This window comes from Saccopteryx leptura, chromosome 3 (assembly GCF_036850995.1).
Source record: "Saccopteryx leptura isolate mSacLep1 chromosome 3, mSacLep1_pri_phased_curated, whole genome shotgun sequence".
NCBI lineage: Eukaryota > Metazoa > Chordata > Mammalia > Chiroptera > Emballonuridae > Saccopteryx > Saccopteryx leptura.
Genome location: NC_089505.1, coordinates 67,626,507 through 67,650,950, shown reverse-complemented (window position 1 = coordinate 67,650,950; position 24,444 = coordinate 67,626,507). Strand labels below are relative to the sequence as shown.

The window sequence follows — 24,444 nt, the reverse complement described above, 5'->3', positions numbered from 1 at the left end:
AAGCCCCATGAGGCCCCATGACCACAGAACCATGGCTTCTGATCCCAGCCCACTGCGGTGGCCCCGTTACCGGGAGGATCTCCTGGCGGTTCAGGCGGTAGCGGTAAAGGAGGAGGGCGTGGACAGCGTTCCCTGCGCGAGCAGCCTGCACGGGTGTGGGCGTGACATACAGGAAGTCCTGGGGGCCAGCCGAGGGGACAGCAAAATGCCTGGAGTCAGATGTGCCCCTGATGGGGACACTGACCCCCCCACACACACACACAGGTCCTGACCCCAACAGAGGGCGGGTGGTGAATTCCAGACTGTGATTTTGGTCGCTGACCCTAAACCCCCCCCCCCCCCCCACACACACACACATTCTACCAAACATCCCGATCCTAGACCCAGGAACTGTGAGCCCCACCCCACCCCCCAGCAGTCCTAGCCCGCTTCTCTCTTTCTCACCATCATATAATAGTTGCTGTTCACCATTAGCGAGTTCCGGGAGCGTAGGTACACAAATTCTTCCCACCAGTCACTGACCTGGGAGTGGGGCGGAAAGACACACAGCTGGGTGGCTGGGGCCAAGGTAGCAGGAGGGACAGTGGGAAATCGAGCCACCCAAGACTTGACTGTCCAACAGGGAGGGTGGAGCTCGGTGAAGAAGGCCAGCATGATCAGTAACTACCAATAACCTAGAAGCTACACTCATGCTATGGCATACTATGCAGCTGTTAAAAGGAACAAGGACCACCTATATTACTGACATAGAGCGAGCAACAAAGTATGCTGCCAAGTGGCAAAGGGTGGGCACACAACAAGATGGTTTTTTTTCCTTTTTTTTTCAGAGAGAGGGATAGACAGGGACAGACAGACAGGAACGGAGAGATGAGAAGCATCAATCATTAGTTTTTCATTGCGCTTTGCAACACCTTAGTTGTTCATTGATTACTTTCTCATATGTGCCTTGACCACTGGCCTTCAGCAGACTGAGCAACCGCTTACTTGAGCCAGCGACCTTGGGTCCAAGCTGGTGAGCTTTAGCTCAAACCAGATGAGCCCGCGCTCAAGCTGGCGACCTCTGGGTCTCGAACCTGGGTCCTCGGCATCCCAGTCCGACGCTTTATCCACTGTACCACCGCCTGGTCAGGCCACAACAAGATGTTTATCGATTCCATTTGAGACTTTTTTTTTTTTTTTTTTTTTTTTTTACAGAGACAGAGAGTGAGTCAGAGAGAGAGATAGACAAGGACAGACAGACAGGAATGGAGAGAGATGAGAAGCATCAATCATTAGTTTTTCATTGCGTATTGCAACACCTTAGTTGTTCATTGATTGCTTTCTCATATGTGCCTTGACCGCGGGCCTTCAGCAGACCGAGTAACCCCTCGCTGGAGCCAGCGACATTGGGTTCAAGCTGGTGGGCTTTTGCTCAAACCAGATGAGCCCGCGCTCAAGCTGGCGACCTTGGGGTCTCGAACCTGGGTCCTCTGCATCCCAGTCCGACGCTCTATCCACTGCGCCACCGCCTGGTCAGGCCATTTGAGTCTTTTTTAAAAAAACATTATTTATAGATTGATTTTTAGAGAGAAAGGAAGGGGGAGAGAGAGCAAGGGATAGGAACATCGATCTGTTCCTGTTTGTGCTCTGACTGGGGATCAAACCATCAATCTTTATGCTTCGAGATGATGCTCTAATTAACTGAACTATTTGGCCAGAGCCCATCTGAGATGAAAAACAACAACAACAACATCTGACCTGTGGTGGCACAGTGCATAAAGCATCTACCAGGTAGATTCTACCTGGAACACTGAGGTAATAGGTTCGAAACCCCAGGCTTGCCTGGTCAAGGGACATTCAGGAAGCAACTACTACGAGTTGATGCTTCCTGCTTCTTCCTCTTCATTCTCTCTCCTGTCTTTCTGTCTCTTTCCGCTCTCTAAAAATCAGTAAATAAAAAATTTTAAAAATCAAAAATCAACAACCAGGTCCCAGTGCCTATTAACGGATGGAGCTTACCAGAGGGGAAGAGGGTAGGAGTAGAAGAGCGTAAAGGGGGAACAAATAGTGATGGAAGAAGATTTAACTTTGGGTGGTGAACACACAATACAGTGTGTAGATGATGCATTATAGAATTATACACCAGAAGCCGGTATAATTTTAATAACCAATATCATCCCAATAAATTCAATTAAAAAAAAAGGAATGATATTCTGATGTGAGCTACAATGTGTATGAACCCTGAAAACATTATGCAAAGTGAAATGAGTCTGACTCAAAAGAACAAATAATATATCCACTTACATGAAATATCTAAAATAAACAAATTCAGAGACAACATAAAACAGAGGTTACCTGGGACTGAGGGTAAATGAAAATGGGAATTGTTTTGTTTGTTTGTTTGTTTGTTTGTTTTTGTGGCAGAGACAGAGAGAGACAGACAGGAAGGGAGAGAGATGAGAAATATCAATTCTTTGTTGCGGCTCCTTAGTTGTTCATTGATTGATTTCTCATATGTGCCTTGACCAGGGGGCTACAGCAGACTGAGTAACCCCTTGCTCAAGCCAGCCACCTTGGGCTCAAGCTGGTGAGCCTTGCTCAAACCAGATGAGCCTGCACTCAAGCTGGCAACCTCGGGGTTTTGAACCTGGGTCCTCCACATCCCAGTCCAGTGCTCTATCCACTGCACCATCACCTACCTGGTCAGGCAGAATGGGAATGTTTTGTTTGCCTAATGGATACTGAGTTTCTGTTTGATATGATGGAAAAGTTCTGGAAATAGTAGTGATGTTTACATGACATTGTGAATACACTTAATACTGGTTGTTGGTTTTTAAATTTTATTTATTTATTTATTTATTTTCCAAAGTGAGAAGGGGTGGGGGAGGCAGGCAGACAGACTCCCGCATGTGCCTGACCGGAATCCACCTGGCATGCCCACCAGGGGGCAATGCTCTGCCCATCTGGGGCCCTTGCTCCGCTGCAATCTGAGCCATACTAGCGCCTGAGGCCGAGGCCATGGAGCCTTCCTCAGTGCCCGGGCCAAGTTTGCTCCAATGGAGCCTTGGCTGTGGGATGGGAAGAAAGATACAGAGAGAAAGGAGAGGGGGAAGGGTGGAGAAGCAGATGGGTGCTTCTCTTGTGTGCCCTAGCTGGGAATCAAACCGAGTACTTCCACACACCAGGCCAACAGTCAACTGCTGAACCAACTGGCCAGGGCCAACACTGGTTTTTTAATACATTTTTTTAAAAGATTTTATTTATTCATTATAGAGAGGAGAGAGAGAGAGAGAGAAGGGGGGAGGAGCAGGAAGCATCAACTCCCATATGTGCCTTGACCAGACAAGCCCAGGGTTTTGAACTGGCAACCTCAGCGTTTCCAGGTTGACGCTTTATCCACTGCGCAACCACAAGTCAGGCCCTAATACATTTTTAATACACTTAAAAATGGTTAAAATGGGCCTGACCAGGTAGTGAGCAGTGGATATAGTGTCAGAATGAGATGCTGAGGACCCACGTTCAAAACCCTAAGGTTGCCGTCTTAAGCGCGAGCTCATCAGCCTGACTGCAGGGTCGCTGGCTTGAGCATGGGATCCTAGACATGACCCCATGGTCACTGGCTTGAGCAAGGAGTCACTCACTCTGCTGTAGCCCCTGGTCAAGGCACATATAATAAAACAATCAACAAACAACAAGGAACCATGATGAAGAATTGATGCTTCTCATTTCTCTCCCTTCCTGTCTGTTCTTATCTGTCCTTCTCTCTGCCCCTCTGTCTGTCTCTGTCACACATACAAAAATAAATAAATAAAGGTTAAAATGGTAAATATTTTATATATTTTATCACAATTAAAATTATATATTATAATGCCCTGGCCAGATAGCTTGATTGGTTAGACTGAGTATTGTCCCCCATACACCAAGGTTGCAGGTTTGATCCTCAGTCAAGGCACATACAAGAACAGATTAATATTTCTGCATCTCTCTCTCTCTCCCTTTCTTTCTCTCTAAATCAATAATATTTAAAAAATTACAGATATTTATATTATATATTTTTATATATTAAATATATTTTCTATATCATATTATATATAGGCCCTGGCTGGGTGGTTCAGTTGGTTGGAGCTTTGTGCTGACATGCCGAGGTTGTGGGCTCGATCCCTGATCAGGGCACATACAAGAATTAACCAATGAGGCCTGACCTGTGATGGCGCAGTGGGATAAAGCGTCGACCTGGAACACTGAGGTCGCCGGTTCGAAACCTTGGGCTTGCCTGGTCAAGGCACATATGGGAGTTGATGCTTCCTGCTCCTCCCCCTTCTCTCTCTCTCTCTGTCTCTCTCTCTCACTCCTCTCTCTCTAAAAAATCAATAAATAAAATATTTAGAAAAAAAAAAAGAATTAACCAATGACAGCATGAATCAATGTTTCTCTCTCTCTCTCTAAAAAGTAATAAATAAAAATTAGGCCTGACCTGTGGTGGCGCAGTGGATAAAGCGTCGACCTGGAAATGCTGAGGTCGCCTGTTCGAAACCCTGGGCTTGCCTGGTCAAGGCACATATGGGAGTTAATGCTTCCAGCTCCTCCCCCCCTTCTCTCTCTCTGTCTCTCCTCTCTCTCTCTCTCTCTCTCTCTGTATCTCCCTCTCCTCTCTAAAAAAAAAAAAAGAATAAAAAAATAAAAATAAAATAAAATAAATTTAAATAAAATTAAAACTTAAAATAATAATATATAACTACATGATATATATGTATATATCATTTATATACTATAAATTCATTATATCTATAAAATATAAATTTTTACATAACATTTATATAATATAAGTTAATTATATACTATAAATATATATGTTCCTGGGAATAAATATATGTATATATAAACTCACAAAAGACTGACTAAAGTGTTTCTCACAGGCAATGGTGGGAGAAAGAAGAATTATCGGGAGGTGGTCAGAAGAGACTTAAATTTTTTCTTTAAGTGAGAGGAGGACAAATAGACTCCTACAAGCGCCTGTACAGGGATCCACCTGGCAACTCCTGTCTGGGGCTGATACTCAAATCAACCAAGCTATCTTCAGTGCCTAAGGCCAACGCTCAGAAAAACCGAGCGTTTCTCAGTGCCCTAACCCACACTGGAATCAACAGAGCCATTGGCTGTGGGAAGGGAAGAGAGGAGGGGGAGAGGAAGGGGGAGAGAAGCAGATGGACACTTTTCATGTGTTCCTTGACAGGGGATCGAACCCTGGAATTCTACATCCTGGGCCAATGCTCTATCCACTGAGCAAACTAGCTAGGGCCTTTGAATATTTCCTCCCTCCCTCCCTCCCTCCCCTCCCCTCCCTCCTTCCCTCCCTTCCTCCCTCATTCCTTCCTCCCTTCCTTCATTCCTTCCCTCCTTCCTTCAAATATTTCCTTCCTTCCTTCCTTCTTTCCCTCCTTTGAATATTTCCTTCCTTCTTCCTTTCCTTTTCTTTCCTTTCTATCCCCTCCCCTCCCTTCCCCTTCCCCTTTCCTTTCCTTTCTTTTCCTTTTATCCAAGAGAGGGACAGATAGGGACAGACAGATAGGAAGGGAGAGAGATGGGAAGCACTAACTCATAGTTGTGGCACCTTAGTTGCTCACTGATTCCTTTCCCATACGTGCCTTGACCGGGAGGAAGGGGGACTCTAGCTGAGCTAGTGACCCCTTGCTCAAGCCAGTGACCTTGGGCTCAAGCCAGTGACCTTTGGGCTCAAGCTAGTGACTATGGGGTCATGTCTATCATACCACAGTCAAGCCAGTGACCCTGTGCTGGAGCTGGTGAGCCCACGCTCAAGCCTGATGAGCCTGCACTCAAGCCGGTGACCTTAGGTTTTGAACCTGGGTCCGCAGCATCCCAGGCCAATGGTCTATTCTCTGCACCTGGTCAGACATGAATATTTTTTAGAAGCCTTTCTTTCTTCTATGTTATAGAATATCATAGAATCTATGAAGACATAGATGTTTGCTTGCATCTTAAAGTCAATGGCATCTTCTAATTCCTTACACTTAGAGCAGGCAGGATGCAGTTATTACTCTCTGGGAATGTGCAACATCTTCTGGCAATATCCAGAAGTTTCCAGAAAATGCTAGAAAAGTTCTATACCTTGGTCTAGGCAACAGTTATATAGTTAAATGCATACATAAAATTTTATACTGCTGTACACTTAAAATTTGTGCTTTTACCATATGTATAACATTGTAACATTATCTGTTTGATATATAACATTTTTTAAAAATTACTGATTGATTTTAGAGAGAGGGGAGGAAAGAGAGAGAAACACCAATTTGTTGTTCCACTAATTTATGCTTTCATTTTTTTTTTTTTTAAAGAGAGAAAGAGGGGTAAGAAGTAGGAGGCATCAACTCATAGTAGTTGCTTCCCATATGTGCCTTCATCAGGCAAGCCCAGGGTTTCAAATTGGTGACCTCAGCATGCCAGGTCAACGCTTCATCCCCTGCGCCACCACAGGTCAGGCTGGTTGATTCTTGTATGTGCCTTAACTGGCGATCGAACTACAAACTTGGCATGATGTTCTAAACAACTGAGCTACTGGCCAGGGCCACATTGCAAGGTTTGTGACAACATAGGTGCTGAAGCTGTGTGGAAAGTGGGAAGACATAAACAAATGTGAATTCGAATGCAAATGAGAAGAACTGGATTCTGATTGTTGAAGTCTTAGGGATGCCTTGGCCCACTCAGTATATATTTACAGCTTCCTTTTTAAGTTTGCTCAGGAGTGATATTTGATACAAATCTGTCGGGAGCCGATCCACTAATGCTGGCTAACTAGGTCACAGCAGAAGAAGATCCAAAACTGCTGGTTGACAAAGTCACAGCAAAAGAAGATAGAGTCACCGCAGTAAAGACCAACAGCTGCGGGTTGACAAAGTCACCGCAAGGAAAGGCACGATACTTCCCCCTTTAATCTTTTGAATTAATCTGGCCTTATATCCCCCCTTTTTCTGGGTGTGTGCTATTATTTGTGGCACAGGGATAATAGTACCGTGCTTTCCCTGTAGATTTGTAGTAATTTCTTTGGAAATGAGACAGAAGGTGTAAGTTCCACAGAAAAGCCTGTAAGCCCCTTGATCTGGGCTCGTAAACATAAGAGGCTGGCTATGATATCCCTCATAAAGGGTTAAGTTTGTAGGAGAATTTCTTCTTAATCATGTTAGAAAGAATAGATTGTGACTTGTGAATGGGTAGAAGGCAGTGGCTGTGCACAGAGCACCTTTTGGCCTTCACTTAATTCATCATTTTTCCTCCCTAGCCTTTTCAGGTGATAGAGTAGAGAAACTTTCCTTTCTTCTTGCTTATTTGATCTGCAGATAGTGGTACACTCTAAGAAGAATATAGTTAGAACTTAACTAGTGTGTGAATATAGTAAATAAATAAAGTTTGACTAGACAATAGAATCTTAGGTAAGGTGTTATGGAATGGCCCGTTGCGTGGCCTGGGATGGAAATGCAGTCAGCAAGAAAAGAATGTTTTGCTAAGAGAATTGTTTTATGACTGAAGGCAGTTGCTGGGCTTTCTCAGTGAGACACTCTCATGAGATTTATGTACTTTCCCAAAAATTCTTTCTTCTGATAATGAGAGGTATGGGGGGAAATCCATAGAAGCAATAGCAATTAATGCCTTCTGATATTATGTTGCTACTAAGCTATCTTGCAGGTGCACTCTATATATCTTTAAGCAAAAGTTACTCTTGATGTTATGACAATTTCTTAATAAGCAAGCCTTTTGTTATCTTGTGAGGAAAGTTAGGACACTGCATAAACTCAAGGCCATTTGCCTGAGCAAGCGGTGGTCATTTGCTAGTCCTTAATGATTTTGTCTGTTAATCTCTCTCTGCCCCTTGACTCACAACAACAGTAAAGTTGAGTTATTAGTTAGTACTAATCCTTTAAAAGCTTTTACCGATGTTATCGCTATTCAAGTTATTTTTTAATTGTACTTTGAATGATTTGCCACCTGATTTGTAGTTTATAGATATAAATTAACTGTTATCTGGAAACATGTAAACATAGTGAAACAGAAGCAATGATTAATACCATGTAATTGTAACTTGGTGTGTGTGTTATAAAAAAGGAGCTGTACTAGCATTTGGGAGAGATGCCTGGCAGTAAATGCTAACTAGAGAATAAAGAGAAAGAAAAGAATTTGGCTCTCTCACTCGAATTTCGCCGACGCCGTCTCCTCCTGTGGGACCCCTGGATCCCCCCCAGGGCTGGACCCCGGCACAAATCTATGCCTAAATTAGTCTAGAATAAACTCATTTTATGTACAGTTGATTCTCATTATTCACAGAAGCAATGTTCTATAAAGTCGTGAACATTAAATTAACAAATACTGAAACGGAACCACTGTTACTGGGGAAATACAGGGTTAGGTTCCTGTGAGCCTGTAGCCACCACCATGTTCTCATAAAGCAATCAATGCATAAAATGGATTTATGTATGTTTCTGCCGAAAGATACCTTACTTAATATATATACCGTTGACTTATTAATATTGAAGTTAGGCCAACACCTCATGCTTGAAGGAAGCTCATCTAACACATGTATTTTCTCCATAAGGCACATCCCAACCTCTCTATGCTACACTTGAGGGGCATTTTAAACAGACAAATCGCCTGATCAGGCGGTGGCGCAGTGGATAGAGCGCCAGACTAGGATGCAGAGGACCCAGGTTTGAAACCCCGAGGTCACCAGCTTCAGTGCAGGTTCATCTGGCTTGAGCACGGGGTCTCTGGCTTGAGCATGGATCATAGACATGACCCCATGGTCACTAGCTTGGGCCCAAAGGCCACTGACTTGAAGCCCAAGGGCACTGGCTTGAGCAAAGGGGGTCACTTGCTCTGCGGTAGCCCCCTGGTCAAGGCACATATGAGAAAGCAATCAACGAACAACTAAGATGCCACAACAAAAAACCAATGCTTCTCATCTCTCTCCCTTTCTGTCTGTCGTTATATGTCCCTCTCTCTGACACTTTCTGTCACTGTCAAAAAAACAAACAAAAAATAGTGACATCAACAACAACAAAAACATTAACATGTAAACAATGTAAAACTAAACAGATCACAAAAAGGACGTGTGTTCAGCAGGAGAGCCACAACAAGAAGGCAAAGGCTTATTCAACCTCTGCTGAAAATGTGCAGGGTCCCAACTCAAATTCGCCACCCTGCTCATGTCACGAGAACCCATGCAAGTGCCATAGTACTGATTTGAGGGTTACAGGTAAATTTTTTTTTTTTTTTACAGAGACAGAGTCAGAGAGAGGGATAGATAGGGACAGACAGACAGAAACAGAGAGAGATGAGAAGCATCAATTATCAGTTTTTCATTGCAACACCTTAGTTCATTGATTGCTTTCTCATATGTGCCTTGACCACGGGCTTTCAGCAGACCGAGTAACTCCTTGCTCAAGCCAGCGACCTTGGGTGCAAGCTGGTGAGCTTTGCTCAAACCAGATGAGCCTGCGCTCAAGCTGGCGACCTCGGGGTCTCGAACCTGGGTCCTCCGCATCCCAGTCCGACGCTCTATCCACTGCGCCACCGCTTGGTCAGGCAGGGTTACAGGTAAATTTTAGCAAGTAGACGGATTTGCAAATCCAGAATCCATGAATAATGAGAATTGATCTATAAAAAAAAGTCCAAGTGATAAGAAAGCAGTGTGTTGCCTGACCAGGCTGTGGCGCAGTGGATAGAGTGTCGGACTGGGATGCGGAGGATCCAGGTTTGAGACCCCGAGGTCGCCAGCTTGAGCGCAGGCTCATCTGGTTTGAGCAAAGCTCACCAGCTTGGACCCAAGGTCACTGGCTTGAGCAAGGGGTTACTCGGTCTGCCGAAGGCCCACGGTAAAGGCACATATGAGAAAGCAATCAATGAACTAAGGTGTCACAATGAAAAACTGATAATCGATGCTTCTCATCTCTCTGTTTCTGTCTGTCCCTATCTATCCCTCTCTCTCTCTGACTTTCTCTCTGTCTCTGTAAAAAAAAAAAAAAAAAAAAGGCAGTGTGTTTATTCAGCCTCATTGTTGCACAGGAGATAATGGTGTATGTTATAATTGGCACTGCCTTAGAGGTACAACCTCCAGTGTTCTCTTTCAGTCTTTCCCCCACACCAGGGCTAACACTGTCCCTCTCCTGCTCAGAATCTTCCTTTGGACTCCTAGCACTCCCAAGACAAAGTCAAAGGTCCTCAGCAGAGCCCAAGCCTCTCCCATCACTCCGACATCACCTCTCACGACCACCAGCCTTCCATTCTCTTGTTCCAGCCAGAATAAAGCCTCCCTGTTCCCAGCCCACGCTCAAGAACTTGCCTACTTCATCACGTTTGCTCAAGCTGTTCCTTCACCAAATCTAACAGGTTCAAATTCTCTTCAACCCTCAAGACAGTCCTAATACCTTCTCCTGGAACCCTGATCCTCTCATCCAGTGGTGGCCTCCTTTGACCACCCCCCAGACACTCACACCACCCCATCTGTCTCTCCATTGCTACTTCCACCCACACACCCTCCTGACGGCTATTTATGGCTTCCTACAGAATCGGAGCCTCGCTGACTCTCTGCCTCAGTTTTCCAAGGAACTCAATTTGTGCAATCAAGGGTCTAGCTCCTGATCTCAGCATAGAAGCCCATTAGAGCAGGGGTCCCCAAACTGCGGCCCCCTGAGGCCATTTATCCGGCCCCCGCTGCACTTCTGGAAGGGCACCTCTTTCATTGGTGGTCAGTGAGAGGAGCATAGTTCCCATTGAAATATTGGTCAGTTTGTTGATTTAAATTTACTTGTTCTTTATTTTAAATATTGTATTTGTTCCTGTTTTGTTTTTTTACTTTAAAATAAGATATGTGCAGTGTGAATAGGAATTTGTTCATAGTTTTTTTTATAGTCCGGCCCTCCAACGGTCTGAGGGACAGTGAACTGGCCCCCTGTGTACAAAGTTTGTGGACCCCTGCATTAGAGGAAGGTGTTTCCTTGAGCAGAGAGAGGGTCTAAGAAAACTATTCGGTGGGTGGAACTTAGAGTGTTGGCTGGCAGGGGAGGGGCCGAAATGTTGGGCGGATCCTGTAATTCTGGTTCAAATACTGGAGGGTTAATGAAAGAGCTCTAGAAGTAGGCCGTTCCTGGAGGCAGAGCTTAGAATAGTGGTCCCCAACCCCGGGGCGGTACCGTGAGCCATTTGGTACCGGTCCGCAGAGAAAGAATAAGTAACCTACATTATTTCCGTTTTATTTATATTTAAGTCTGAACAATGTTTTATTTTTAAAAAATGACCAGATTCCCTCTGTTACATCTGTGTAGACTCACTCTTGAGCTTCTCTCGGTCACGTGATAAATATCACGTGACCCTAAAGGCCAGTCAGTGAAAATATTTTCTGACATTAAACCGGTAGGTGGCCCAAGAAAGGTTGGGGACCACTGGCTTAGACCGCATGGAGGGAGGGGCTCAAACTGTTGCCAGATGTTAGGGTATTCAGAATACTAGAGAGTACAGAGGAGCTTGGTTGGAAAGAATATTGTAGAATCCGAGGCTGAGTTTCTATTATTGGAGTGTGGGGGCGGGGCTTGGAATATTGAGCAGGGGGCAGGGCTCAGATGATTGAGTATGGGGCGGGGTTCAGAATGCTTGCATGTCTAAAACCTCCAATCGCCGCAGGGTCTGGGAGTTGTGGGTGGGGCGTGGGGTGTGGCGTAGAACTCCCCAGGTTACTAGAACAGGCTGAGAACCTTTGCCTTCCCGGCTCTGTACTTACGTAATTGGACGCCCACCAGGATTTGAGCCGCAGGTACCACTGCAGCACCGATGCCTGCAGCCTCAGGAATTCCTGTGCTAGGGTCGCCATCCAGTCAAAGTCCTCGTCCGAAAGAACAGGTCGGACAGACTCCAGGTACTGCGCGGAGAGGCAGAAAAGAGGTTGGTCATGCCCCATGCCCGCCCTTGCCCGCCTCTTCTCCCATCCCCAGGTTCCAGGCCCACCTTGCGCACGGTGTCTTGCACGGAGGGCACGGGCTGGCGTGGCAGGGAGCGCTGGTAACTGAAGAGCATTGGGTGGCGGCCGGAGAAGATGCGGACCAGGGCCTGGAAGGAAGCAGGAATTAGTGGGTCATTAAACTCCTCACTGGGGCTGTGGTGTGTGTGGCAGCCCACAGAAAGAATGGGACAGATCCCCCAAAAAGGTGATAGAGAACCAGAGAGAAGGGGACAGAGATGTGGGCTCTGCCCCTCACATACCAGCCAAGTCTTAGTGGGTGAGGACATGGCTCCATGGGGTTCAAGGAGCCAGCCGTGGTAGGACAGAAGCAGCCTCAGAGCCACATGAAGTGTGAAGATCAGGGCTCCCCACAGACATGAAGCAAACAGTGCAGCCGCCAGGACCCCTCGAAGCCTGTGGTACTGTCCACCCCTGGGGGTAGAGAGAGGATGGGTCTGGGTTTCCTGGCCTCAGAATCCCCCTCCTCTCCAGCCTTAGCCTCTGCCCTTCCTAATATTCTGACGCTGATCTTTCAGCTGTTGGAGGCTTCTCTTGCAGAATTAGAGTCGATCAGAGCAGTCCAGTGCCCTCATTTCTGAAGTACGCATAATCCTCTTGGCAACCTCCTCCCCCCCAGGATTGTGGGACACCAAGCTTCTAAAATCACTTCTCATGGAAATTGGTAGGCACTTAATAAGTGGTATTTCTTTTTCATCTTTTTTTTTTTTTTTTTGAGAGAGAGAGAAAGATGAGAAACATCAACTCATAGTTGTGTCACTTTCATTGTTCATTGATTGCTTCTCACATGTGCCTTGATGGGGGTTGGAGGAGCTCAAGCTGAACCAGTGACCCCTTGCTCAAACCAGTAACCTTGGGCTTCAAGCCAGCGACCTAAAGGCTCAAGCCAGAGACCTTTGGGCTCATGTTGATGAGCCCGTGCTCAAGCCCGTGACATCAGAGTTTTGAACCTGGGACCTCAGCATCCCAGGTCGATGCTCTACCTATTGTGCCACCACTAGTCAGGCAATAAGTGGTATTTCTATTAAAGGAAGACTTTTCCCTCCCAGATATCACATTATATTCTAAGTGTGGTTTTCAAAGTTTGGCCCTTGTGCCAGCAGCATCACCACCACCTGGGAGTTTGCTAGAAATGCACATTTCTGCCCTCCCCCCCAGTCCTAGTGAAACAGAATCTGTTGGGGCAGGGTCCAGCAAGCAAGGTTTTTTGTTTTGTTTTGTTTTAGTGAGAGAGAGATAGACAGACAGACAGGAAGGGAGAGAGATGAGAAGTATCAACTCACAGTTGCACCACCTTAGTTGTTCATTGATTATTTCTTATACATGCTTAGACTGGGGGGCTACAGTACACTGAGTGACCCTTTGCTCAAGCCAGTGACCTTGGGCTTCAAGCTAGTGATCTTAGGGCTCAAGCCAGTGTCCAGGGGGTCATGTCTATGATCCTGCACTCAAGCTGATAAGCCTGTGCTCAAGCCGGATGAGCCTGCACTCAAGCCGGCGACCTCAAGGTTTCAAACCTGGATCCACAACGTCCCAGGCCAATGCTCTATCCACTGTACCACCACCTGATCAGGGCAGCAAGCAGTGTTTTTTTTGTGTGTGTGTGTTTTTTTTACAGGGACAGAAAGAGAGAGTCAGAGAGAGGGATAGATAGGGACAGATAGACAGGAACAGAGAGAGATGAGAAGCATCAATCATCAGTTCCTCATTGCGACACCTTAGTTGTTCACTGATTGCTTTCTCATATGTGCCTTGACCATGAGGCTACAACAGACCGAGTAACCCCTTGCTCCAGCCAGCAAACTTGGGTCCAAGCTGGAGAGCTTTGCTCAAACCAGATGAGCCCGTGCTCAAGCTGATGACCTTGGGGTCTCGAACCTGGGTCCTCCGCATCCCAGTCTGACACTCTATCCACTGCACCACCGCCTGGTCAGGCAGCAAGCAGTGTTTTAAGAAACCTTCCCAGGTGGTTTCAAATCAAACTCAAGTTTAGGAAACTCTGGTCCATAGTAAATCAACATGTTTGCAAAGTTGCAAACAGACATGGGAGCAAATCCCACCTGGAGGACTTGGGGCAGGAACTCCTCTCTGGAAATTTCTACCTCTGATCCAAGATCTGCCCTTTCAGGCCATCTGCACAAAATATCTGCCTTCCTCCCCAGGGGAACTAATCCAAGGGTTAGAACCTGCCACTTCACCATCATCTGGGTGCCAAACCTTTCCCAAAGCTGACAACTGTAATATTACATTCCCATTTAACAGCCTGGTAGAACTCTACTAAATATTCTACATGCCTGATTTTTTTTAAATTAAGGGTTTAAACTAAAAAAGAAAAAAAAGGTGTAAACTATTTTATTTTAAGAAAGAGGAAAGTAGAAAGTGAGAGAGAGAGAGGCATCAACTCATTTTTCCACTTAGTTGTGCACTCACTGATTGCTTCGCATACATACCCTGACTTCGGCTGGAACTGGCCACTTTGGGGTGTGTAGGTGTGTGTGTAGGTGTGAAAGGACAGAGAGAGGGACAGATAGGGACAGACAGACAGGAAGGGAGAGAGAGGAGAAGCATGAATTATTCATTAAGGCACCTTTGTTGTTCACTGATTGCTTTCTCATATATGCCTTGACTGTAAGCTACAGCAGAGCGAGTCACCCCTTGCTCAAGCCAGCAACCTTGGCCTTCAAGCCAGTGACCTTTGGGCTCAAGCCAGTGACCAAGGGGTCATATCTATGATCCCATGCTCAAGCCAACAACCCCACACTCAACCTGGTGAGCCCGTGCTCAAGCCGGTGACCTCGCGGTTTCAAACCTGGGTTCTCTGTGTCCCAGTCCAATGCTCTATCCACTGAGCCACCATCTGGTCAGGCTGGAACTGGCCACTTTGGAATTGGGTCCTTGGGATCAAGTCGGTGCCCTGGGGGTCAAGCCAGCACCCTAGATTGAGCCAATGCCCTTGGCAAAAAGCTGATAACCCCAGGATAGAACTGGCAACCTCAGTGCTCCAGGACAATGCTCTATCCATTGCACCACTGGCCAGGGCACAAGATTTAAAAAAAAAAATTTTTTTTTTTTTTTTGTATTTTTCTGAAGCTGGAAACCGGGAGGCAGTCAGACAGACTCCCGCATGCGCCTGACCGGGATCCACCCGGCACGCCCACCAGGGGGCGATGCTCTGCCCATCCGGGGCGTCGCTCTGTCGCAACCAAGAGCCACTCTAGTGCCTGGGGCAGAGGCCAAGGAGCCATCCCCAGCGCCCGGGCCATCTTTTGCTCCAATGGAGCCTCGGCTGCGGGAGGGGAAGAGAGACAGAGAGGAAGGAGAGGGGGAGGGGTGGAGAAGCAGATGGGCGCCTCTCCTGTGTGCCCTGGCCGGAATCGAACCTGGGACTTCCGCACGCCAGGCCGATGCTCTACCACTGAGCCAACCGGCCAGGGCCGATTTTTAATTTTTTTTTAAAGTTTATTTATTTTAGAGAGAGAGAGAGAGAAAGAGAAACATCGATTTGTTTTTCCACTTATTTATGCATTCATTGGTTGATTCTTGTATGTGCCTTGACCAAGGATTGAACTCACAACCTTGGCAATGTCAGGATGATGATCTAACCAACTGAACTACCTGGCCAGGGCCTCCACATTGTGTGATTTTAGTTTTTCCAACCACCCCAAGAAATAATTATTATTACCCCCCTTTAACAAATGAAGACACTAACACCTAAATTGGTGAGTCTCTTGCCTAAAAAAGAACACAACAGAGTTCACACTTACATTAGTATAATGTAATATGGTTATTAGTATAACCATATCTGGACATTTTTTAGTTTGTCACCATCCCTCTTAACAAGAAGCTGCCAGGATGGATAATGTACAGAAAGGAAAGAGAAAATCACTTCCTTTCTATAGATGCTGTACCTTCATTAATCTGTCCCAAAGTAGGTCTCAGAAGTTACTTTTCTTTAGCAAGCACAGCACACTGCTAGAGAAACTTACTGGGTGGAAGAAAAGGGCACAGGGAGGTTTCTGGGGTGAAGTGGGGAGCTCACCAGTCTGGCAGCAACTCTTTAATCTTCTCCGTCAGTCCTAGGGAAGGGTCCAGCTGGAGGAACCAGGAGAGCTGGATTGCACTGAAGAGGAAGAGCCAGCTGAGGGGGCTGGCAGGGAACACACCAGTGAGAAAGTCATTCTGTGGGGAAGAAAGGGCATCCATTCAATCCCATCCCCTAATCACAATCCGTAGATATTAATCAAGTACCCAGTGTGTCCTGGGTCCCGAGCTGGGTGCTCAAGATCCAGTAGGGAACAGACTGATCTAGGTTCTGTCCTTAGGGAGGTCAGTCAAGAATGAAGCAAGTGTTAATGGTGGTAGACAAGGCACAGGAGCTCTGTGGTGGCATGTTGCTCATCATGAAGGAGTCAGGGAGGGCTTCCTGGAGGAAGTTACTCTCAGGCAGGACCTTGAGGCAAAGTGATTCTGCAGATAGAGCAGGATCTAGAGCTCAGTAGGCCTTCTAGAACTACCTGGCCATGGAATGAAGGAAGAATGAATGAAAGTGCTAACCAGGTTCCTATGAAAGGTTGAGCAAGATAAAACTTTTTTTTTTCTTTTTTTGTATTTTTCTGAAGCTGGAAACGGGGAGAGACAGTCAGACAGACTCCCGCATGCGCCCAACCAGGATCCACCCGGCACGCCCACCAGGGGCGATGCTCTTCCCACCAGGGGGCGATGCTCTGCCCCTCTGGGGCATCGCTCTGCCACGACCAGAGCCACGCCAGCGCCTGGGGCAGAGGCCAAGGAGCCATCCCCAGCGCCCGGGCCATCTTTGCTCCAATGGAGCCTTGGCTGCGGGAGGGGGAAAGAGAGACAGAGGAAGGGGGGGTGGAGAAGCAAATGGGCGCTTCTCCTATGTGCCCTGGCAGGGAATCGAACCCGGGTCCCCTGCACGCCAGGCCAACGCTCTACCGCTGAGCCAACCGGCCAGGGCCATTATTTATTGATTTTAGAGAGAGGCAAGAGAGAGAAGGAGGGGAGCAGAACCATCAACTCATAGTTGCTTGTTGTATGTGCCTTGATGGGGCAAGCTCAGGGTTTCGAACCAGCGACCTCAGCATTCTAGGTCAACACTTTAAGATAATTTTTTTTTTAATTTTTTTATTTATTCATTTTAGAGAGGAGAGGGAGAAACAGAGAGAGAGGAGAGACAGAGAGAGAGAGAAGGGGGGGAGGAGCTGGAAGCATCAACTCCCATATGTGCCTTGACCAAGCCCAGGGTTTTGAACCGGCGACCTCAGCATTTCCAGGTCGACACTTTATCCACTGCGCCACCACAGGTCAGGCCACTTTAAGATAATTAACACTTAATAAGTGCTTACTACAGTGTGTCCGTAAAGTCATGGTGCACTTTTTTTTTTTTTTCATGGTGCACTTTTGACCGGTCACAGGAAAGCAACAAAAGACGATAGAAATGTGAAATCTTGAGGTCGCCAGTTCGAAACCCTGGGCTTGCCTGGTCAAGGCACATATGGGAGTTGATGCTTCCAGCTCCTCCCCCTCTCATCTCTCTCTCTCTCTCTCTCTCTCTCTCTCTCTTTCTCTCCTCTCCTCTCTAAAAATGAATAAATAAATAAAAATTAAAAAGAAAAAAAAAAGAAAAAAAGAAATGTGAAATCTGCACCAAATAAAAGGAAAACCCTCCCAGTTTCTGTAGGATGATGTGGCAGCATGTGCGCATACGCAGATGACCGTGTATACAGCGGAGCAGCCCACGGCCATGCCAGTCGAGATGTGGACAGTACAGAGGAAAGTTCAGTGTGTTCTGTGGCTCGCTAAATTCAAATACGTGCCTGACCAGGTGATGGCGCAGTGGATAGAGCATCGGACTGGGATGTGGAGGACCCAGGTTCGAGACCCCGAGGTCACCAGCTTGAGCGTGGGTTCATCTGGTTTGAACAAAGCTCACCAGCTTGGACTCAAGGTCGCTGGCTTGAGCAAGGGGTTACTCGGTCTGCTGAAGGCCCGCGGTCAAGGCACATATGAGAAAGCAATCAATGAACAACTAGGGTGTTGCAGCGAAAAACTGATGATTGATGCTTCTCATCTCTTTCTGTCCCTATCTATCCCTCTCTCTGACTCTTTCTCTGTCTCTGTAAAAAATAAATAAATAAATAAATAAATAAATAAATAAATAAATAAATAAATTTCAAATCCGTGACCAAAGTGCAACGTGAATATCAGCACGTTTATAATGAAGCTCCACCACATAGGAATAATATTACTCAGTGGGATAAGCAGTTGAAGGAAACCCGCAGTTTGGTGGAGAAACCCTGTTCTGGTAGGCCATCAGTCAGTGACGAGTCTATAGAGGCTATACGGGATAGCTACCTAAGGAGCCCTAAAAAATCTGTGCGTGAGCCCACATCGAACTGCAGTGAATAGGTATAAAACTGGGAGAGTTTTCCTTTTATTTGGTGCAGATTTCACATTTCTATTGTCTTTTATTGCTTTCCTGTGACAGGTCAAAAGTGCACCATGACTTTACGGACACACTGTATATGCCAGGCAGTGATTATAAGGCTTAACTCTTTAAATCCTCCCTGCAACCCTGAGAAGTAGGTACTGAAATGATCTCATTTTACATTAAAAACAAAAAACCCCACTCAGCTTCAAGGTCAGACGGAGAACATGGTTAAGACAGGATAAGAGCCACCGTTAGTCGGGGCATCGGCATCCAGGCTCAAGAAACCCCTTTCTCTCTTCTTCCCACATTTAACGAACAGGAGGGCCTTAGAAATCAGGGTTTAAAACTTTTGCTTTAGCCTGACCAGGCAGTTGTGCAGTGGATAGAGCGTTGGACTGGGACGCGGAGGACACACGTTTGAAACCCCAAGGTTGCCAGCTTGAGCGCGAGCTCATCTGGTTTGGGCACGGGCTCACCAGCTTGAGCCCAAGGTCGCTGGCTTGAGCAAGAGGTCACTCAGTCTGCTGTGGCCTCCAAGCCAAGGCACATATGAGAAAGCAATCAATGAACAACTGTGATGCCACAACAAAGAACTGATGCTTCTCATCCCTCTCCCTTCCTGTCTGTCTGTCCCTCTCTGTCACAAACAAACAAACAAAATCTTTGGCTTTAGAGTCCCACCTTCTGCTCTGTCACTAACTAGCTGAGGGCAAGCATGTGACTTCACCTCTCTGTGTTCCTCACCTATAGAATGGGAGCGATCCTAGAACTTGGCTCACCGGGCTGTCAGGAGGGCTGGATGATGAAATGTTATTTTGCAAATGCTTATTGGGGTCCTACAGCAGTGACAAGACAGCATGATTTCTGCTCTCAGGGAGATGTAGACAATGAAGGAGTTAGAGTAGTGTGTCAGTTGGCACTAGGTCCTACAGAGAAAAATAAAATGGAGGCAGGGCCTGGGGAAGGGCCTGCATTGCATAGCTTACAGCCAGCACACAGCAGGCGCTCAATAAATGTTACTACACTGATCTTTTCTACTGCCACTCTACTTCTCCTTGGGGGAACTTCACAGTCTTCCTTTGGCTTGGCAGGAAAAGGTTACAGGCAAGTATGGTTATAATTGTTTCTTTTTTCTTTTTTAAAGAAATTGTTACCCTGGCTGGATAGCTCGGTTGGTTATTAGAGCATCAACCTGAAGCACAGACGTTGCTGGTTCTATCCCTGGTCAGGGCACATACAGGAACAGCACAATATGCCTATCTCTCTGTGTCTCTCTCCCTCATGCCCTTCCTCTCTCTCTCAAATCAATCAATAAAAAGTAAAAAAAAAAAAAGAAATCATCAGTTCTATCTGGTGCTCTGACTGCAATAGAAACAGGGGCTTCATAATAACAGGAAATGTCTCCATGGTACTTCCCAAGTACCAGGTGCACCATTAAATCATCTTATTCCCCTGTAACTCGGTAAGAGAATAATTATTATTTTTATCTCCATCATATGGGTGAAGATGAGGCAGCTAGCTAAACAAGGCCAAACAATTAACAACCTGCTAATAAATGGCAAGATCTTATTTTCCCTAACCAAGGATACTTAGGAGGAGAGAGATGGTTTACAACTCTCCTCCCCAACCAGAAAGTGAGTAGCTTACTGATTTTTTAAAATTTATTGATTTTAGAGGGGGGGGGGCATAGATTTCTTGTTCCACTTAGTTGTGCATTCATTGGTTGCTTCCCATAAGTCCCTTGACCGGGGATCAAACCCACAACCTTGGTGTATCAGGAAGATACTCTAACCAACTGAGCTACCTGGCCAGGGCCAGAAAGTGAGTAACTTAAATCACCTTGGTCAGGGAGAACTATAACACAGACCCAGTTAGTGCCAGCCAAACCCCTATATGGATGAAGTCGGGAATAAATAACAAAAAAGCCCCATTAGAGTCAGACAGACCCAAGATAAGAGTAAAGCTGTGAAGTTTCCAGAGAATAATCCCAAACTCCCCTATAATAGGGGGAGTTTTTTTTGTTTTTTGTTTTTGTGACAGCCAGAGTCAGACAGAGGGACAGATAGGGACAGACAGACAGGAAGGGAGAGAGATGAGAAGCATCAATTCTTCGTTGCAGCACCCTAGTTGTTCATTGATTGTCTTCTCATATGTGCCTTGACTCGGGGGTGGGGTGGGGCTACAGCAGACCGAGTGACCCCTTGCTCGAGCCAGCGACCTTTGGCTTAAGCTGGTGAGCCTTGCTCAAACCAGATGAGCCCACACTCAAGCTGGCGACCTCGGGGTCTCGAACCTGGATTCTCCGCGTCCAGTCCGACGCTCTATCCACTGCGCCACTGCCTGGTCAGGCCCAATGTGATTTTAGATGCACAGGGGGTTGGGGGGAGGGGAGTAAAGAGGGACAAATATACAGTGATGGAAGGTGACTTGGCTTAGGGTGATGGGCACAGAACACAATCAACAATTCAGGTGCTATGGAGATGTTTGCCTAAAACCTATGTACTCTTGTTGATCAACATCACCCCATTAAATTTGATTTTTAAATAACAGTTAAAAGAAAAGAGAAATGAGGACACAGAAGCCCAGAGAAATTCCTACCTGCCAGAGGCCACACAGCACCTACATGGCACATAAAAATGGCAATGCTGGCGTGGTCACCCTGTGGAGTCAGGTCTTCCTCTTAGACAACTAATGCTTACAGCAAGCCTCTCCAGCCAGGGACTGCCCAGATCCCCACTTTATAAAGGAAGCCACCAAGGCTGGGCAATGACTCTATGGAATCACAGCTCTGGTGTTGCCAAGGGCAGTGCCACCCTGGGGCCTACTTCTAGGAACTACAGCTTCAGGGTAGCCCCTGGGATTCCCAAAATAAAAGAAGGACATGAGAGCTTCAAGTGACCATCAGGGAGAGAGGTGGCTATGTGATAGAAGGGGAGAAAGAGTGGTCATTATTACAGCTATTTAATACTTATGTGTAGGTCTGGTGGAGGCCATTGGCCACAGGGGACATCTGACTCTGCAAAGGGCTTCAAGTCTTATTCAGGGATGACAGTCAAAATACTCAACAATGTAATTCCAGTCAAAATCCATCTAAAAGCACAGAAATCAGAACAGTGGTTGCCGTGCACTGAGTAGGAGGTGAGAGTGCTGACTAGAAAGGAACTGAAGGGAATATTCTAGAATGGTGGTAATGTTGTCTTGGTGGGGAGTTGGGAACAGAGGTATTGTAAAAATTCATGTACACTTAAAAAATCTATGTATTTTTCTGTATGTAATTATATATACCTTAGTTTAAATATAAATATGTTTAGCCCTGTGTTGGTAGCTCAGTTGGTTAGAGCATCAACCCGATCAACCAAAGTTGTAGATTAAATCCTCAATCATAGCACATACAAGAATCAATTAGCCTAACGAGGCGGTGGCGCAGTGGATAGAGCATCAGACTGGGATATGGAGGACCCTGTTCAAAACCCTGAGGTCGCCAGCTTGAGCATGGTGTCACTGGCTTGAGTATGGGATCATAGACATGACCCCATGGTTGCTGGCTTGAGCCCAAAGGTTACTGGCTTAAAGCCCAAGCTCGCTGGCTTGAGCCCAAGCTCGCTGGCTTCAGCAAGGGGTCACTTGCTCTGCTGTAGCCCCCCAATCGAGGCACATATAAGAGAGTAGTCAATGAACAACTAAGGAGCCACAATGAAGAACTGATGCCTCTCATCTCTCTCCCTTCCTGTCTGTCTGTCCCTATCTGCCCCTCTTTCTGTCTCTCTGTCTCTACCACACACACACACACACACACACACACACACACACACACAGAATCAACCAATGCATGCATAAATTAAGTGGGACAACAAATCAATGTTTCCTTCTCTCTCCCTTACGCTCTATAAAAATCAATATAAAAATTTAAAAAATTTTAGGCCCTGGCCGGTTGGCTCAGCGGTAGAGCGTCGGCCTGGCGTGCGGGGGACCCGGGTTCGATTCCCGGCCAGGGCACATAGGAGAAGTGCCCATTTGCTTCTCCACCCCCCCCTCCTTCCTCTCTGTCTCTCTCTTCCCCTCCCGCAGCCAAGGCTCCATTGGAGCAAAGATGGCCCGGGCGCTGGGGATGGCTCCTTAGCCTCTGCCCCAGGCGCTAGAGTGGCTCTGGTCACGGCAGAGCGACGCCCCGGAGGGGCAGAGCATCGCCCCCTGGTGGGCGTGCCGGGTGGATCCCAGTCGGGCGCATGCGGGAGTCTGTCTGACTGTCTCTCCCCGTTTCCAGCTTCAGAAAAATACAAAAAAATAAAAAATAAAAAAATGTTAAAAAAAAATTTTTTTTAATTTTAAACATATATATATGTTTTCTTTATGGTAACTAGGGGGAGAGCCCCATGAGGGCAGGACCCCGTGTCCTGCTCCCTGCTGTGTCCCCAGGGCTCCAAACAGTGTCAGGCCCTGAACAAATGCTCCACAGATATTTTGATGAATGAAATAAAGAACGATGTTATCAAAAGCTAATACTTATTCAGCACTTGCCACAAGCCAGACACTTTGCTCAATGCTTCCATGTAAGAACTGATTTAATCCTTGCAACTGTCCTGTAAGGAAGGGCCCATCATTACCCCTGTTTTACATGTGGGGAAACTGAGGCTCAGAGAGGCACACTCATGCAAGGCTACACAACTAGTAAGTGGCAGAGCCAGGATTCAAACTCAGTCCTGGCTGCCCTCTCAGGTGTTCAAAGAGGAGGTGACCAGCAGGAAGAATCTTTATGTAGACAGTGACAGAGTTCTAGAACAGAGACCTGAGGCAGATGTGGGTTCTGGTGAGAAGGGGGACATGGGGTTTCTAGAGCCATGGCAAGGAGCAGCAGTTGGGCTTTTCCAGAACTGGGACAGCAGGGTTTGTAGTGATAGACAGTGCAGGAATACAGACATGAAGGTTCACAACTCGGAACCGAGGGGCCTTCAGGATTGCGATGTGGACTACCCAAGATCTTGACCATCAGGTCTTGGGGCTCTGGAAAGGGGAACACCCAATTTAGAGCCTGGAGATGAAAAGGGAAGATGAGAAGTATACCTTGGGAAAGGGACTGACTTCTAGGAATTGGAGTGGAAGTTGTGTTTGGGGGTGCAGGGAAAGTGAGGGGTCCTGGAACTGGGTGCAAGAGGTTAAGAGGGGTTCCCAGTAGGTGAGGCTGAAGATCCCTGAAGTGAGCCACAGACCAGGAAATGGTTTTAGGAAGTCCTGGAAGTGGACGTCAGAATTCCCAGAAATGGGTGACATGATCCCAGAAGTGGGGCCAGGAGGCCAGAAGTGGGCCTGAGGCATCCTGGAAGCAGGCAATTGGATCCCCGAAAGGAAACCAAACCACAGCCTTCCTCACCCAGAAACGGGAGAGATGCCTTTTCCAAGAGCGCAGTCCAGACAGATAGATCTCTTGCAACACAGGGGCACTGAGCTCCACTTCTGTAGTGCCCGAGGTCAGCGAGGGTCGGAAGCCCACAGCTTGGTGCGCTTCAGCCATATCCCGCTGGACCCCTGGAAAGAGGACATAGACTCATTTCCTAAGTCCCCAGCCCACTGCTCCCTCAGACCCAGAAGTCTAGGACCCCAGCCCCCTTCTCCCGCAGACCCAGGGTTATAGGACACCAGCTCACCCTTCCTAAGCGCACCTGAGGAATCTTGAGGGTCCCGGCCCAACACTTCGGTGTTGTGGAGGGGACCTCAATGTATACAGAGGCGGAAGGAATAACTCACGTTAACCCCTTTTGTGGTGTGGCTCTGCTGAGAATACGGTGCGGGGGCAGTGCCTTCCCTAAATACAGGACTTTCAAAATTCGAGGGTGGAGGAGAGAAACCCGTCCAGGGTAAGTTATGGGGTCTCAGGGAAAATATCAGTCCTAAACCCATTTGAAACGAACAGCTGCCGGATGCTGGCACTGTCCACCCTGTTTCAGTTTCATATTCCAAGGCAAGGGTTGAGGGGGTGGGAAATATCCATCATTTCCTC

General features: G+C 46.9%; 1 protein-coding gene across 6 annotated transcripts in view; it reads right to left on the bottom strand.

The window, feature by feature from the left end:
• The window catches only part of CPT1C (carnitine palmitoyltransferase 1C), a 33,647-nt gene that overhangs the window by 8,783 nt on the left and 420 nt on the right, over nucleotides 1-24,444 (bottom strand). For all 6 annotated transcript variants that reach the window (XM_066374030.1, XM_066374026.1, XM_066374028.1 and 3 more), the window contains exons 2-8: nucleotides 23,818-23,972; nucleotides 16,038-16,177; nucleotides 12,241-12,412; nucleotides 11,986-12,087; nucleotides 11,762-11,899; nucleotides 445-522; nucleotides 71-178 (exon numbers count right to left, since the gene is read on the bottom strand). In XM_066374030.1, the coding sequence (XP_066230127.1) occupies nucleotides 71-178; nucleotides 445-522; nucleotides 11,762-11,899; nucleotides 11,986-12,087; nucleotides 12,241-12,412; nucleotides 16,038-16,177; nucleotides 23,818-23,958 (879 nt within the window). In that variant the 5' untranslated portion in view covers nucleotides 23,959-23,972. The remainder of the gene's footprint in view (nucleotides 1-70; nucleotides 179-444; nucleotides 523-11,761; nucleotides 11,900-11,985; nucleotides 12,088-12,240; nucleotides 12,413-16,037; nucleotides 16,178-23,817; nucleotides 23,973-24,444) is intronic.